The sequence below is a fragment of the Trachinotus anak genome, unplaced genomic scaffold (genome assembly GCF_046630095.1).
Source record: "Trachinotus anak isolate AG129_WGS33_773 ecotype Australia unplaced genomic scaffold, CSIRO_AGI_Tana_v1 ptg000021l, whole genome shotgun sequence".
NCBI lineage: Eukaryota > Metazoa > Chordata > Actinopteri > Carangiformes > Carangidae > Trachinotus > Trachinotus anak.
Window position 1 is genome coordinate 16,786,935 of NW_027273872.1, and position 16,284 is coordinate 16,803,218.

A 16,284-nucleotide genomic window follows, 5' to 3' on the forward strand; every position below is an offset into this window, starting at 1 on the left:
TCAAACAATCAGAGTCAGGCAGACCGACAGAACAGTGCGGAGGAGTAAACACACACACCCACACACACCCGTTGGTTCTCCTGCCACCAGCGTGTTTATATGAGAGTGCCAGCCTGTGACAGACAGCGGACCTCGCTCGGCGGACACAGGCCAAGGCCTCCATTGTTCAGCTTTCCAGGCTGCTGAGCGCAAGATTAAAACCAGACAGTCACCCAAAAACATGTCAGTAATTTTCTGTCCCAAATCACACAGCACTGGTATGCTTTATTCTGCTCTTTGGTTCTGGATGCAGCCACTATGTTTTTTTCAAAGTAGCAAATGCCATGTATCATAAATTGTGCTCATGCATCCCTGACATGGAGTAGAGGTTTGTTCCTGTGGCAAGAGGAGAGGAGAAAGAAGCTAAAGATATTCAAAGGAGGGTTTATGGATCACTGCAAGAGAGGAAATGATGATATCAAAAGGATGCAAGGGAAGGAAGAAAAGCTGAACCAGGAGAGAGGAAATGTCTAAAAAGAGTATCCACTCTCTCCATTGTCCTCTGTTTTGCCGTTACATAATTACACTCATTGAGCCTAATGTGTGCGACACATTACCATGTATGTTTCTAGGTGAGACATCTGCCCTGATGTGCAGACACCAACTTTTCACGCTGCATCCTCAACAATTACACCCTGCAGGATAATTACCAGATGGCACCATAGGGAGTACAATAAAGACAGTAAAGACGCCCCTCGCCCTGTTTCATTGAGATTAATAGACACACATACACACACATGCATGTGTCAGCATGCACATACACACATATGCAAACACAGACAGAGACATGAGCCCTCCTGCAGGCCAAGTTATTTTCCAGAAATGTGCTTAAAAGCCATTTAATTGGTGGGAATGCTGAGTAGAGTCTTTCTTTTTTATTTTTATCTGCTGAGGGACGCTCAGGAGAAGATGGCGTTGCAGAGTAGAAATGCACACAAAGACTCACACACACAAAGGCATTATTTCATTTCCCCCCATTTTCCCATTCACTTGAGGTTTTGGTGGTAATCTCAGGACTATTTTCTCACTTTTTCTCAGCATTAAACTCCCTGTTTCTCTATTCTCCTTCCTCCCTTAAATTCTGCAGCCTGATCCATTTGTGGTCTGAGATGAGGAGATTTTAGCAGTGGCTCATTTCTCTTCTCTTTTTCTGCCTTTTCAATTTTTATTTGCATTCCAGCTCTTTTTCCTGCCATATAGGCTAGCCTGTCTTGTAATGTAGCTTTGTACCGCAGAAGAAGTACAGTGTAACAATGTGGCTATACAGAAAGTAAGGCACAAATTACTAAGGGCCACATATCAAAATCCACTCCCGTTGGCTTCTCTGTTTCGTATATTGTTATTCATATGAACCCTACTGGCCAATTTTCCCCATGGTTTCCATCAAAGGTTCCCTGTGACTTCTGCTGCTGATTTAAGTTAAGGCTCGTATATTTTAAAGTGTCTTACTATCAGTCGTAAAAGAGCTTCCTGGACCACCATATTGTCGTTTGAATTATTGCTCTAGGTAGCCATGGTATTTTTGTGTTGTATTTTATTCCTTATTACTAGTAGGTAAGGTCATTTAAGTTATATATTATATGCAAACTTTTATATGCTGCCAGTTATTAGATTTAGGGTTTTATTGTTGAGAATAAACCTGCTCTCACAGCCAGACACAAAAAAATTCATACACATTCTTACAAAGGAAGACACACACACACACACACATACACAGACTTCACAGGCCACTGTGTGGCTTGTTAGCAGCTATAAATCAGTCTTTTTTGCTCCAGTTGCTCCGATGACCTCACCATGTACACCTCACATACTCATCCTGACGAGTCTTGAAGGAGCCGAGGTCTGATAAACACTCCCAGCTGCAGAGATATCAACCCACTCATACACACACAGACACACACACACACACATACAGTATATCGGTGCATAGATCCATATGAATACAGATAGCAGGGAAAATTCACTGGGACATATGGAGGCTAATTTGAATTCTCCCACTTGCATGCATGACATGATAAACACAGCGTGCTGCATTTAACAGAGCAATGAAGCTACGACCTGTCTACTACTGTCTGTAGCCTCCAGTGAAAGAAATGCAGAGCATTAGATCCTCTCAACTTCAGTCAGTTATGGTTAAATTATTGCCATCCAATTGGTCCCAGTCATTTGTTCCACCCCAGTCTCAGCCACCTACTGCTGATTTCACAAGAGACCCTTAATCAAAAAGTCATCAGGGGCCTCAAGGGCTTTTCTCTGTATTTTTAGAAATCTCTTTTATACAGACTGACCACTTAAACTTTCATCAAAAAACTTTTTTGATGAAAGTTTATAGCCATGCTGGCCCATTACAAGACTAAAGAGGAGCAGTAAATGATCACACGAGCTATTAAAGACGCAGCTCCACATCTCACTCCCTCTCTTCTTTTTCTCCTCTTCCTTTCATCCTCATGTGCGTACTGTCCATCTGTCAAAGACGGCAGTGATGACACTGTGGTAGGTTTTCACTACAGGAACTCAGGTCAGGTAGCACCCATGGGTCTGGTAAAGCAGGGAGATGAAGAGAAAAGCCTAAGTTATGTAAGCAATCCAAGGCCAGAGATGTTGACTGTTAGTGATGGTTTACAGTCTGCAGAGCCACCAGGACTGTGCAGGGCTGAGCACCCCACAACTCAAGGGACCCTGTGAAAACTGTTAGCTTAACATCAAGTATGGTCGTTAAGGAGGAAGTCAACATTAGCCTTTACCACATACATCACATATAAGTGTTTTTGGAAAGTTTGATCCAAGAGCCGACTGGTCCTTTACATTTAAGTAGGGATCTAAAGGTTTGTGCCTTTGAACTGAGTGTTGCTTTGCAGAGGAGGTTCAATGACTCCTCGGCTGTTTTTACTGAGGTAAACAAAGTGGACAACTTGAACTGCTGTTTCAGCACTTGGGTGAGGTTGGATAGGGACGTTAAACGTACTTCACCGCATGTTGGATTATCTCATCACCACAAAGATTGTGAGGCAGATTAATACAGCTGGATCAAATCCACCCACAGACTATCATGTTGGACACCACACTCTAAATCTCAGAATAATTATAAACCACAACCACCTGGAAACATCTCAGTGTCTGAGCCTTATGAACACACACACACACACACACACAGACAGACAGACAGAAAGATAAACAGACACACACAGTTATATGGGGCAGGATATACATAGAACAACTTTCTTCCTTTTTCTATTTTGTATCCTCAACTTTCCAATAATTGCAGCTGTTTCTTTTCTTATGTTTACAAGCAAGATTTTTACTCTCCTCTCTTGGTGGATTTGTTTTACCACTCAACTTCAGATCATTTACACTGTCTCCTGAGAGATAAAGTATAAGACTCAAATATTATGAATTCCTAATAAATCAAAGCTGCTTTATGATATTTTGTAATATTTAAAACTTTACAGTGTCTTAATCATTTTGTTTATTCACGACAGACTCACAGAGGATAATTTAGAAGCCAGTCATTAAAGAAACACTCTTACCGTACTGACTTTCATGCTGAGAGTTAGATGAGAGGATTGATACCACGCAGAGAGATGAGAGCTGTAATTAGTCTGCTCGTCTATCTCTTGGCAAGAAAGTGAATAAGCATATTTCCCAAAATGGCAAACTATTCATTTAATGGTTTTGTGTCAACATGGCTCTTGTAACTTTGTACTTTGTCTTTTTATAATTTCTCTTTATCTGCTTCCAACAGGGTCCACTTGGCTTGGATGGCAAACCTGTGAGTACTCCCATACACACATTTGTAATACATGCTTTAAGTGACTGACTTGAGTTTAATTTTACTTCTGTGTTGTCTCCTCTCAGGGTCTACCAGGTCCTAAAGGAAGCCAGGTACACCATCACACACCTGTTGTCTTGTTCTGGTTTTCTAATAACACATATCTATTACACTGAAAAATTCATACCCAAAGACTGTCTATCCGTGTATCCAGGGGGGTATTTGACCTGTAAGACAGGTGACGGTTTGCTATACCTCATCCATCATTTTTACTGTTCCTACGGGACCATTGCAAGTGAGTAAAACACCCACGGTAGCCATCTTGTTTCTTGTTCCACCTCTTAAGTCATCCCAGAGCTCAAGGCCGCGGGGGAGTCATGGCTCAACTGAACCGAGTGCTGAAATCCCCTTCGCACTTCACCTCTGAGTCCCATCCGTCAACCTTCCCCCCACAGCCCCACCGCACTCTCAGACACACCCAGGTGTAGCGTGGAAACGGGTGATGCAGAGCAAATGGGTTACATACCAGTGAGAATAGAGTTTATAACCTTCAACTGAGGCTCTTTAAAAAGTCATTATAGTGCCCTTCACCCCTCCTTCAGCCCCTCTCTCTGGTTGCTTTCCCTGATGAGAGGGCGACTAGTCATCTGCTGAAACGTAAACCCCTCACAACATAATGAGAGCTGTTTGAATAGCTCCTCTCCAAACACCATTAGGCTGTTGGTTCCTGCTAAAGGAGACCTCAAGCCGGCTCTGTCCTTTAAGAGGACTCTGCCCATCACAGAGGGTCTGCAGTAAAAACCACAGCAGGTGTGACACAGACCTCATGACCAGAGGCATCAAAGTACTCAAGAGATGTAGGGGGACATAATAACAGGAGAATTAAAGTGGTTAAACCATAAGGCTGATTTGTTGATAGAAAAAAAGTTCAACCACAACCAAAAGTACTGCAGCTGAAAGTAAATCTGATGTGGACGTCAGCAAGAAAAATAAACATTTGTAAATAATGTAAAAAAATATATATATATATTAAGAAGCTAATTTTGTTAAACAACTTGATACTAAGAGACACTCATATGACACTGAACTATTAATACACACCTACAAGCGTAGTAGTGACGTAAATGAAACCTTCCTCCAGCTCTCCTCTCCCTGAAGAGAAGCAGAGAAGAGCGCAGGAGATAAGCTGCTGCCTGTCATCATGTGGCCAGTCACATTAACAAACTGCTTAACCTCTCCACTACACACCTTCTTCAGCATCGCACTCCTGAACACAGTTGTTGGGCAGAGGAGATCAGAGGTGAGGGGGGATGAAAAAGAGAAGGAGGCTTCAAGGCAGATACAATGGCATGTTTGGAGACAGGCGAACTGAATAAAAGCAGGAGGAGGGAAGAAGCATGTGAAATATGGTGAATGAAAGGACAGTTTATAGAATATAGAAAACTAAGAAGTTTAACCTAAAGGGTTGCTGGGCTGTAAGAGGTAAGATCTGCCCACTGTTGTCAGTTTTAGAGAGTCTGTGGCTGAGATCAGAGACAGCTGGTGGCAGGTTTCCACATAGTCTCTTTCTGTCTCTGTCACAGTCACAGAGGGCCTGTAGCCAGTCTGCGGTTTGTGGTGCCACCACAATTGGCGTCCTTTTGCCACTTGTCAGCAGTGGACAGACTGAGATGGGCAGGCGCACAGATGGACGAGGGCACAGCAAAGCCAAACTGGCAGGGATTAGCTCATCTGTGGGCCTGGTGTTCATAAGACGATGTCAAGCCGTCCAACTCAAAATGTGACCGTGTGGCAGTGTCTCACATACAGGATAAGTGAGTGCACAGGCCTGTTTTGAGGCATTCCACTTCTAAAGCATCTTAAGAGATCCCCTCTGAGAGACAGACTCGTGGAGGAACAAAGGAACATTTTGCTCTTTCAGTTTTATCTCTCGGCAAAATAGTTTTTATCTCTCAAAGCCAAATCTTAAAAGGGTTTCTCACTGCAAGCTCATGTCATACGGTCTTCTTATTGTGAAACAAGCTCAGACAAAAGTGACTTGTGATAGAGCAATCTCGATGGCACGACTGCATGAAGTGGTATTACAGCCTTTCTTTACTGCTTGACCCAATTCTCCCTGCGCGAGGCCAGCAGAAGATGTATTGTACTGTGATGTATGTTGCTCACGTGATAACTGATTTATCTTGACCAACTGTCTCCCATTATCTCCTCCCTCCTACAGGGACCAGTTGGACCCAAAGGAGAAAAGGTATGCATACATCAATATGGATTTCACCATCCTTGCTAGACAAGTCAATGCTCTGTATAGACGTATTCTTGCAGGCAGAGAGATTTAAAAAGACACAAATGCAAGCAAACACACCCACACACACAACCTCACAGGTGTTCTCTCCATCGCCCCCCCACGTCCACATTTTCATTGCGCGCCCATCAAATGAGCCATAGATTACATGTAGTTATGTAGGAGCTCATATGTCTCCGCACATTCTCACGTCAAGGCACTAAACAGGTTTACAGGCCTTCCGCAGACCTCGATGATAGCCAGATGTTTTCCCGCTCTGTGAACCTCCGCCCAGCCTGAGATGTTCGCGACCGAAAGAGCTGCAAGAGCTGGCAGAGGAGACTTGTGCATGTGGTCATTTGTGTACACACAGATGAGTAACTGGCGTGTGTGTGTGCACGTGTGTGTATGTGTGTGTGTGTGTGTATGTTTTTGCACTCAAGCGAGAATTGTCCTGATAAGCAGAGCCACAAGAACAACACAACTGCAGTAAACAGCATCTGTCAGAGCAGGACTCTAATGAGCAGGAATGAGCAAATGGCTGATGATGCTGAGGTTTGGAAAATTGGTTTTCTTCATGTAATCAGCTTGTAGTGCTGCGATGAGAACTTGAACTCCAACTCCTCATCAGAGAATCAACAATCCTCAGCACGCGTGCTCCCACTTTCACTTACCAGCCTTATCCTGTCAGATGATTCCAATTGTGGCCTATCAAATGATTTATACAGTAAATTTCGACATCCTGAGCTGGTTTGGGAACAGATGACCTTTGAGTTGCTTCCCTCCCATACACAAGTATTAGTTTTTAAGCCTGTGTGTCACAGCCACTCTACAGTAGCAGTATTCTGTTACGTAACTGCTCCTGTGTGCATATACAGTGCTAATAACTGCTGACAATTGTTATTTTCCTGTTTTTCTCCCAGGGTGACCAAGGAGACATTGGGCCACGGGTAAGTCCTGTTTTCTGTCTTTGCCTGAGAAGGTTAAATGAGATGTTTTGACTGTTATATGTGCATTTTAGACGCTGCTTTTTCGCTACAGCTGGCCTGCCTGGAAAGACATTTCCTTTAATTGTGTTTTATTCACCAACAGAGCTTTGCAATCTAAAAATGTGCTTCAATTAAACCCCTCTGCCAGTTTTTGTCCTTTTTCTCTGGCTTTGTCTTTGTCTGTTAATCTGTTTTCACACTTTCTTAAGGTCAAGAGATACTGAGCTATCAATTCAGACGTGTAAAGAAAATGTTTCTTTTTTTCATATAAAAAAAGAATTGTGCATCTCTTGAGAGCTTTGTATTGTATCTGTGCAGTTTCTCTTCATATTTTATGTTGACAGGATCAAAAGTTCAAGGAGCTATTTGTACATTTTGTTATTGCTACATAACCAACAGCTGTTTACTTACCAGTCTTGCCAAGAGCTTCTGGTATCATTGCATTTACAAGACAAGAGGTTACAATACACTCTCTGAGAAGTGAGACTTCTTCAGGGAAGACAGGACAGTGACTCAGTATCAGAAGTGGCAAGACAGTCTAGTGCTAACTGGTTAGTTGAAGGCAATGGAAGAAAAATAATGATAAAAACAAAAGTCAACACTGACATTTCTTGTCACCACTGGAGACAGCTCTTGGTGAGTAAAGGAATCAAGTTTGATGCTGAACTCACCATGTTTCTTCGAGTCTGCACCTGAATTGAAAAGTGTCTTAGGACAGCCAGAGGAATCCACGCCAACACAGGGAGTATATGCCAATTTCACAGAGAAAGGAAACAGGCTGAGATTCAAACCCAGCCTAGACAAAGTAACAGACCATCACAAATTGGAAATCAAAGTCCAGGAAGACAGAAATTTTCATTCTCTGGATGTTTTTATAACATCTGAAAACTACTCATCCTTTCCTTGTTATCACACTGAGGGAACAATGTGGACATGCAGGGAAAAAAACATGCAAAAACACGGATCACAAGTTTTGGTCTGTGCACATAACTTTCAAAACTTGAGGCAAGCCTTTTAATAATTCACAAGAAAAGTGTGTTTTCCCTGTGTGGCTTCCCAAGCAACTGCACCAACAACACAGTCCTGCTCCTATGATGAGGTCTGAGTTGCCCACATCTCCAAAGCCAGAGATGAGAAATGATGATATTAAAGAACGATGGAAATACTTAAACCTCACCATCAAAACCCAATGGTTGGAGCAGTGCCAAAACTGCCATCTCCTTTCAACCAAACTATGTTTTTTTTAACATTATGGGGTAACCTCACTCTGCATCTGGTCCATGTTGTCAGTGTTGTCTTTTCATGTGATATCATTCCAGCCACCATGAGATCTATGTAATTATCTCCCGCTTCATTCACTGTGGTTCGATAATAAGCCCCCTGTGTTTTACATGGTGAGCGGATTGGATTCTTTGAAGAAGTCATGTACCCCATGAATCCTGAATGTTTTTCTAGTTTTGTTATGTTTAGACTATAGCATCAGGTTAAGGTCACACTTCTACACATGCAAATAAAAGTCGGGAGGAACTACTGAGGTGATCTATGCATTGTTTGGGGTTTTAGCTTAAAGAGCGAAAGCCCTGTTATTGTCATGTTTTTGCTTTTAAGTTTGCTCTAGAGGGCAAATTGTTGAAACATTAAAGCAGAACTGGAAGGACAAGTCAATTAAATATAATAATAAGTCAATGTATAAATAAACCATACAGAAAATTAATCTGCAACAAGTTTGACAACTGATTTGCAAGTTACATATTAAATAGTTTATGTCAACTTTGATGTACACCTTCACTTTTTGATTAGGTCTTATAGACCAAAAAATTAATCGGCTAGGTAAGATAATTGAATAAGATAATTAAGTTAAGTAAGAATAAAGATGAATTGATCAAGTCATTCAATAAATAAAATCATCTTTTTGCTTGATGTTGGATTTGCATTTAACTTGGTAAAAATCCAGATATATTTAGATACATATTTCTTTTTGCCCCAGGAAAACTGGTGATAATTTTGTTTCATAATCATTAACTTCAGTTGACGAAACTACTGATTTATAGTCCACATAATGGTACTATAACTGACTATACCAGTGTTAGCCAGTAATATCCATATTGGCAGTAGCTTCTCACATGAGATTCAAAACTCTGATTGTGAAGCACTTTCAAAATACTAACACGTTAAATATTTATAAAAACTGACAATGTTCCCATTGTAATCAAGTGCTGCTTGTCTTTATTATTGCTAACATTCTTTCACAAGTATCCATCGAAACATAAGATTCTGAATAATAATTCGAAATAGATGTGTTGTCATAAGTCTTCTGAAAGTTGGATCCTGGAAATATTAGCATAACAGAGTGTGTGAGAGTATAGGAATGAAACTGAGTGGCTTTTGTTTTACAGCAGAGCACAAATGGAGTGTAAATTTGACAGGGCTGCCCAGCAGAACAATATTTATGGTGCAGTTCAGAAACATTACAGGAATTCCTGATTGCTATCAAGGCGTGAGCCAGTTGATTTCCATGCCTATCCTTCTAGATTTTGAGGTAATAGTTTGTGCAAGAATTAAATCTTCTTGGCACTCTGCATTGCATAGTTCTTCCAAATGGTAAATATTGCACTTGGACAAGGCTTCGGCAGCTTTGATGTCTTTGGATTAGTCTGCAGCCCAAAAACCTCAGAGTATCGCTTAGAGATATAGACTTGGTTCAAAATAAACCTTGCAGCTCCTAAAACTACTGTGGTTGTGAATTACACCTGGCACTAGGGTATATTTCATAGATATGGCTAGAAGGATTAGCAAATGAAAAAGTGGTCGTGGTTTCTGAATGTGAACAGAACAGCTGAACAGCTATGAATCAGAGCACTACAGGTTCACTGAGGCTGAGCAGATAAAAGGTGGTACAGTTGGAGCTTGGAGGTATCATCTCAGTGTGTAAGCTCACTCGTCACCTTACCTTGGTTTCAACATTGCACACTGTTTCACCTCTGAACTCTACAAGAAGATAACACAATACACGTGAAAACAGGAAGTGGCAATGAATCTCTGTCAACCTGTGACTTCCTGTCAATCCATCATCCTCAGTCCCTTTTGTCAGGCTAAATCTGGTCCCAGGGAAGATTACAAACACAGGATAACGGGGGTATTAAAACACACTCAGATGTTCAAGAACCACCAAAAACATGTGACAAAAGGTTAAATATAATGTTGCATTTTTCTATAAAGCAACATTTATTGAAAGGCATGAAGAGGGCAACCATTTTCCCCAGTCTTTATACCATCAAATCCATACAGAGGAGATGCATGTTTAGATTTGCTTGGCAGCTGTGTTGAAAGACAAGTCATGATGGGAGTTTCATCCCCAGCCAAAGCCTCCCATCGCCTCCCCCGGAGCTATACAAAAAGGCCATGGTTAGACGGGGCTCTGAGGTTGAATGGCTGTTTGTCTTAGTATCAGCCTGAGTTCTGTTGAGAACAAGGTAAAGGGAAAGCACACTGTGAGACAGCCTATTCTCTTTTGGGATGTTTAAGGAGCATATGTGTATGTGGTTTCCATGGCAGGAACGGTGCAAATGAGTGAATGTGACAATGGGGAGAGAGGAGTGTATAGGCAAAGTGAGGAGGAGGAGGCATTTGCAGTGTTGGAAAAACCTCAGCTATCCGGCACCCACCACAGCCTGTTAACGGAAACCTTATGAGCAGGCTAGCATCTCTTCTTCTTTCTCTCCCTACTGCCCCCCCCCCCCTCCATAGACCTTCTCTCCATCCTTACTTCCATGTGTTTTTGGAGAGAACGCAACCAGAGAAGCAGTGCAGTGCTCCAAGCTCTCTGGCGGCAGACAAACTCTGCTCCTTTCAGCTTGACATACAATCATCACACTTACTGTCTGTCGGCTGGAAAGAGCCACGCCACCTCTGTTTGGTTTGATCACAAAGGGTAGGATGGGTAGACATTAAATGGAACACACACACAGTTAAATAAGGTTTGAATGAGAGACGGGATATATTTAAAAGAAAGGACAAAGGTGAGGACTGGATCTCACTTTTAAGGTTTTTTGAAGCTCTCACTCTGAAGTCTCACTATATGCAGATGATGTGTTTTTTTTCTATACATAAAATCTGCTGATTTTTTTTGTCTCTAGGCTATTGGTATGCTAACTTGCTCACCTTTCCCTTTGTCGCTCCTTTCTCCAGGGTCCTCCTAACTACAGCACATATGCAGGTCTGCACAGTAATCAGATTCTCACTGTCAAGGTTTGTCCCTTCCAGCAAACTGTCCCTTAATCCTCCCAACAGCCGCCGCTCTCCGTAAGGTTGCTGATCTGTCACTTTGTCTCCATTGAGCTGCTTTCTCCTTTGGCTTACAGCTTCAGAGGCTGCTTAACTCTCATCTATGTTTTTTCCTGCAGAAGTTGGTTTTCTCCCTTCTGGACTCTCTCAGTTAAAAGTAGATTTCTGATTTCCTTATCTTATCTCTTTCTCTTCTCCCTTTTATCTCAACCTACTCCATGTGCATCCCTCTTTCTTTCTCTTTCTTCTCTTTCCTTCTACTCTGCCCTTCCTTTTGTCTTTGCTGCACCTCTTCCACCTCAGATGGTATTTCCCCGATATGACCATGGCTTTCTCTCTGGAGAGCAATCCAGCAGCTTTCAGAGACGTTTTCTGAAGGTAGACCACAACTAAGGCATGTGTGCATTTTTAACACTTAAATCAACCTTTCTTACTCATGTTCTAATCAGCCATGCATTTCCCTCCTCTCTCATCTTTTCACCTTTCTCAGTCAAGCTGCATTTAATTGATTTTATGTTTGATCTATTTTTTGCCTGGCTTCTTGATTTGAATTAGACTTGACTAAAGACGAGTGTGCATCTCATCACAGGGAGAATAGAAGTACTTTGTTAACAGTTAAGTTCAGGTCTGATCTTAATTAGGTTTTAGTGTGCTATACAACCTAGGTAATATCATTTTATGAAAGGGCTTGCTGTACCATGTCGTTTGCCACAACAAACCAAACCATAATGCACCACATGTCTGTAGAGATGAGAGGATGTGTCACCATTTGACTACAGACAAAACACTGGTCCTCCATCCCCTTCAGTGATGAACAAGACTTTGAAGGTATTAATGGTTTCTCTCTGGCATAAACATGAGGGTGGAATCATCAGAAGTAGATGTAAAACCAGTGATGAAAGGTTCTTTAATATGAGGTGACAGTTCAGTTGTTTTTTTTATGAAGCATAGTGAGCAAATAAACACCTCATTTTAACAGACAAGGTTGTTCTCAATTGATAATTCCTCATTTCAAGAGTGTATTTGTCAGCATGGCTGTGTTTGTGACTAAATATCAGTCTGACTTACTGCTGCTGCTATTGGTCAAGTCCCCATCTATTATATGAGCAGAGAAAAGTGGAAAATTAAGCTGATAGACTTAACAAAGATTTGAGAAGTGAGGTCCATGTGGTCCATTCTGTGGACTCTGTTTAAGATATTTAAAGCTGCTATAATAAATGTTTTTGTTTTTATTGTGAAGGAAGGACTATGTGTAGGCATTTATAGTGATGTACCCACAGAGAATTATCACCGACTCTGCGGTTCCTTTTAGTTCTGTGGAGCTTTTTTGCATCTTTCAGCTCATTGTTTTGGTTTTCCGGTCGCCAAAATTTACTGTTCTGGTTCACTCTCACCACTCTCATTAAGTCATTTTTGGCCACAGCTGTTTTCAGTAAAAAACTTGTTTACAAAAAAAAACAAAAAAACACTGCACACTACCTGCAGAGGACAAAATGGCAGAAGTTGGTAGCAACTAGCAACTGAACAGTTGGGCTGATAGAGAAGAGAGGCCTGTACTACGAAGCAAGTTCAACGTCACAGAGTATGTTTTCATTGTCTTGTTTAGCTGAACCTAACATTGTCTCTCCTGATAACCTGTACTACAAAGCTGGTTATCAACTGGCTTAGTTAACCCTGGGTTAACATATCCGGATATGAACGCATTCATGTGAAAGAGGTGTAGTTTTTATACTATGTATATATATATATATATATATATATATATATATATATATATATATATATATATATATATATATATGTTAGAGGCGCTGTTTTAAAACCAGAGTGGACACATGGAAAGACTCAAAAAGCAAAACGATGCGACTGATTTATAAAACTGGCTACTGTTCGTTAGTATTTGTCACTTAATGGTAAACTCATTGTTCCCGCTCGGAAATGATGACTCAGTTTTTCAAGTAATCTAATTGGTCAGTAGTTGTGCTATTGACAGGTTTTGATCTGATCGTCTGAAGTTAACCTGCTCCAGGGCAGGCTATGAGTTGCCATGGTGATTCACCCTGGTATGAAGTGAACCACCATCATAGGACTGAAAATCCAGGTTTTATCCTGAAGTTATCTTCATAGTTATCTTCATAGTACAGGCCTCTGATATTTCCCTCAGGAGTTAGTGAAGACCAAAAACATATCTGAGTGGACATGACCCTCACTCCAACTGAATGTTGAATGCTGGTGTTGGCTAGAAAGTTTGCCATATCATCTTAAAAGATGATAATATTTAAGTGTTGTGTTTACAGCTAGTTTATGCTGCCCCTAAGTGGTCAAATATTCAAGGAAAATGTTTGAATATTTGTTATATCTCAACGTGATGCTGCTGTTAGCTAAGGACGTTTAAACAACCGACCAGATTTTTTTTAATCCATTGCAAGATGGTAGGAGTTTATGCCAGCTCTCCTGCCTGTGCTGATAAAGATAAACATAAACTAAAGACAATCAAACACTAATAAGTGTTAGTAAGTAATCTTTTATTGCATAGTTTTCTCATTCTTCTGTTTCTTGTTATTTTTCATAAGGGTGACCAGGGCCAGGCTGGACCCGCTGGCCCTCCTGGTCCTCCAGGTCCTCCTGGTCCCCGAGGCCCCCCTGGGAACACAGGAAAGGACGGGCCCCGTGGCCCTGCTGGAGAGCCGGTAAGAGTTTTTCCTCATGCATCAAAGTGGTAAATGCACACCCACTATTCAAATCAATGCACTCACACCCACACACTCAATTCAGTTACTGTAATTCCCCTCACTCGCCCCCTTTTCCTCACCCTCTAACTAAGGTTGCACCACAAAGAATGCAGTCACTTAAAACACCTCAGTCATCAGGGGCTGTGTTACTCCAATTGTGTTGACCTGGTAGGGTTCAACCACAGGGTGTGACAAATCACAAATTGTGTTTCTATGTGTGCCCATGCTGTGAGTGAATGTGTATTTATACACATATATTAAGGGGGAAGAGGGTCTACACAGTAAATTGCAGAGAACTCATATTCTCATTCTTCCGGGTTTGCCAGTGAGCTGTGGCTTACCTAAAAACTCCCAGAATAGCAGCTCCCCTCCTGGCCTCATCTGTTTTGTGTAAGACAGTGGCCACAAAGTTCTCCAACATGCCCCCAGTCTCCCACCCTCCCACCACGACTGTGTCGTTGTGCACCCCTGAAACAGATATGGCACTGTGGTGAGTTCATGGGCAGTTTGCCGACCTCACCAAACAATAGTTGTGCTCCTTGCCTGAGGCAGTTTATGTTTCTCAAAATTTACTTTGCTTCCCAGAGGTTAGTTCATATGCAATGGCAGCTTAAAGTTGTGGTTATAAGATGGAAGAGAGGGAAGGAGACTACGAAGGTAATTTTTGTTTATGCAAGTGAAAGAATGAATGCTCAGTTACCCTCAACTGGCACAGGACAGCAAAGAGATTCATGTGAAAAATGTTGGTTTCAGCGTGGGTGAGTTGAGAACTTATGCAGAACTGACAAGAGAGAAAGCCAGCACAGCTCAGAAAATGACTAAAAACAGGCGGATTAAATAAAGAGGGGGTCCGTCCTCGAACCTAGTTGATTTCAAATGCACTCTCCAAGTTGATTAAAGGCATTGCAAAACCCAAAACAGCAAAACAAGGCAGAGTGGTGCTAAGAGCTGCTCCATGTTGTGGGCAGATGTCTGAATGTAGGAAAGGCTGAGCAGGAGAACGTGAACAAGCCTGCGAGCATGGATGTCCTCGAACCCTTGTCGTTTATATCTGTGAAGTGCAAAGAAAAAAAGAATGACAGCTTGCTTCTATCTGATCTGTGGCCCCCTGAAACTGCTATGGTGGATGTTTGGGTAAACACTAAATATTTGCTTTATTTCAACACATGTAAGTTCAGGAGAATATATGAAGTTAATCTAGCATCATCTATAATTGGAAATGTATCTGACACCTGAGCACGGATGGGTGACAAATCCAAGAAAAAACTAGAACTCTTCAAGTCTGTGGAAATCTACTGGAGGGATGAACGATGAGATGTGGTGAATGCAAAAGGCCAGAGCATATGATTCCCATAATTTTCACACTCATCAAATCATTCAGTGAGCCCTGGTTCCCTGTATAGAAGCACCTGCATCCAGTTTCTCTACTCATTTACTTCAGGTTTTTCATCTAATTTATCATATGCTTGTATGCACTGCTCCTCTGAATGGGCACTTGACAAACACATTCCTTGTTGAACACTGACACCTAGTGGCCACAGCAGTTTAACTCTGATGGAAATTGACCTGAGGTTGAGACCATAACAAGGTGTCTCCTCTGTCTTCATCAGGGCTTTCCAGGTCGTGATGGAGTTGAGGTGAGTGGAGTTCAAATCCAGTTTTTTTCCTTTTTTTTTTTTTTTTTTAAGATCATGGAGTAATATTTTACTGTATCTGTGGTGGTGATTTGTCTTTCTCTGGATAATCATGATAATCAAATATATTTCTGCATCAGGGGCCGCAGGGATTGCCTGGGAAGCCGGTATGTTCATGTGTGGATAATCAGCTTTGTTTCAACCTAATTTCAGTTTTCTTGTCTAACTCTACTGTCTGTTAGAGAAGTAGCACATGGCTTAAAGTGTGAACTTTTGACAATTGTGAACTGACAGGGAGAAGATGGTGAGCCTGGCTATTCAGGACCACAGGGTCCTCCAGGGGCAAAGGTACAGATAATAAGCAACAGTATAATGTCTCAGACACAGATTAGTGTGCATGCATTAACCTTGAATGTTTATTGCGTATTGAAAAAGGGCGAGCCAGGTACAGGAGAAAAGGGAGAGAGAGGCATGGATGGACTCCCAGGATTAAAGGTAAGAGACCAATCTGAATGATAACATCAATACTTTGTATTTATTTAAGAATAACATAATT

The 16,284-nt window shown here is 41.6% G+C and overlaps 1 protein-coding gene across 1 annotated transcript in view; it reads left to right on the forward strand.

Annotated features, from left to right (window-relative positions):
• Nucleotides 1-16,284, forward strand: part of LOC139637913 (collagen alpha-1(XXIII) chain) — a 117,181-nt gene that overhangs the window by 91,701 nt on the left and 9,196 nt on the right. Inside the window, exons 6-15 of the mRNA XM_071506892.1 lie at nucleotides 3,782-3,808; nucleotides 3,895-3,921; nucleotides 6,030-6,056; nucleotides 7,013-7,039; nucleotides 11,267-11,326; nucleotides 13,936-14,052; nucleotides 15,705-15,731; nucleotides 15,869-15,895; nucleotides 16,023-16,076; nucleotides 16,164-16,223. Coding sequence (XP_071362993.1) covers nucleotides 3,782-3,808; nucleotides 3,895-3,921; nucleotides 6,030-6,056; nucleotides 7,013-7,039; nucleotides 11,267-11,326; nucleotides 13,936-14,052; nucleotides 15,705-15,731; nucleotides 15,869-15,895; nucleotides 16,023-16,076; nucleotides 16,164-16,223 — 453 coding nt within the window. The remainder of the gene's footprint in view (nucleotides 1-3,781; nucleotides 3,809-3,894; nucleotides 3,922-6,029; nucleotides 6,057-7,012; nucleotides 7,040-11,266; nucleotides 11,327-13,935; nucleotides 14,053-15,704; nucleotides 15,732-15,868; nucleotides 15,896-16,022; nucleotides 16,077-16,163; nucleotides 16,224-16,284) is intronic.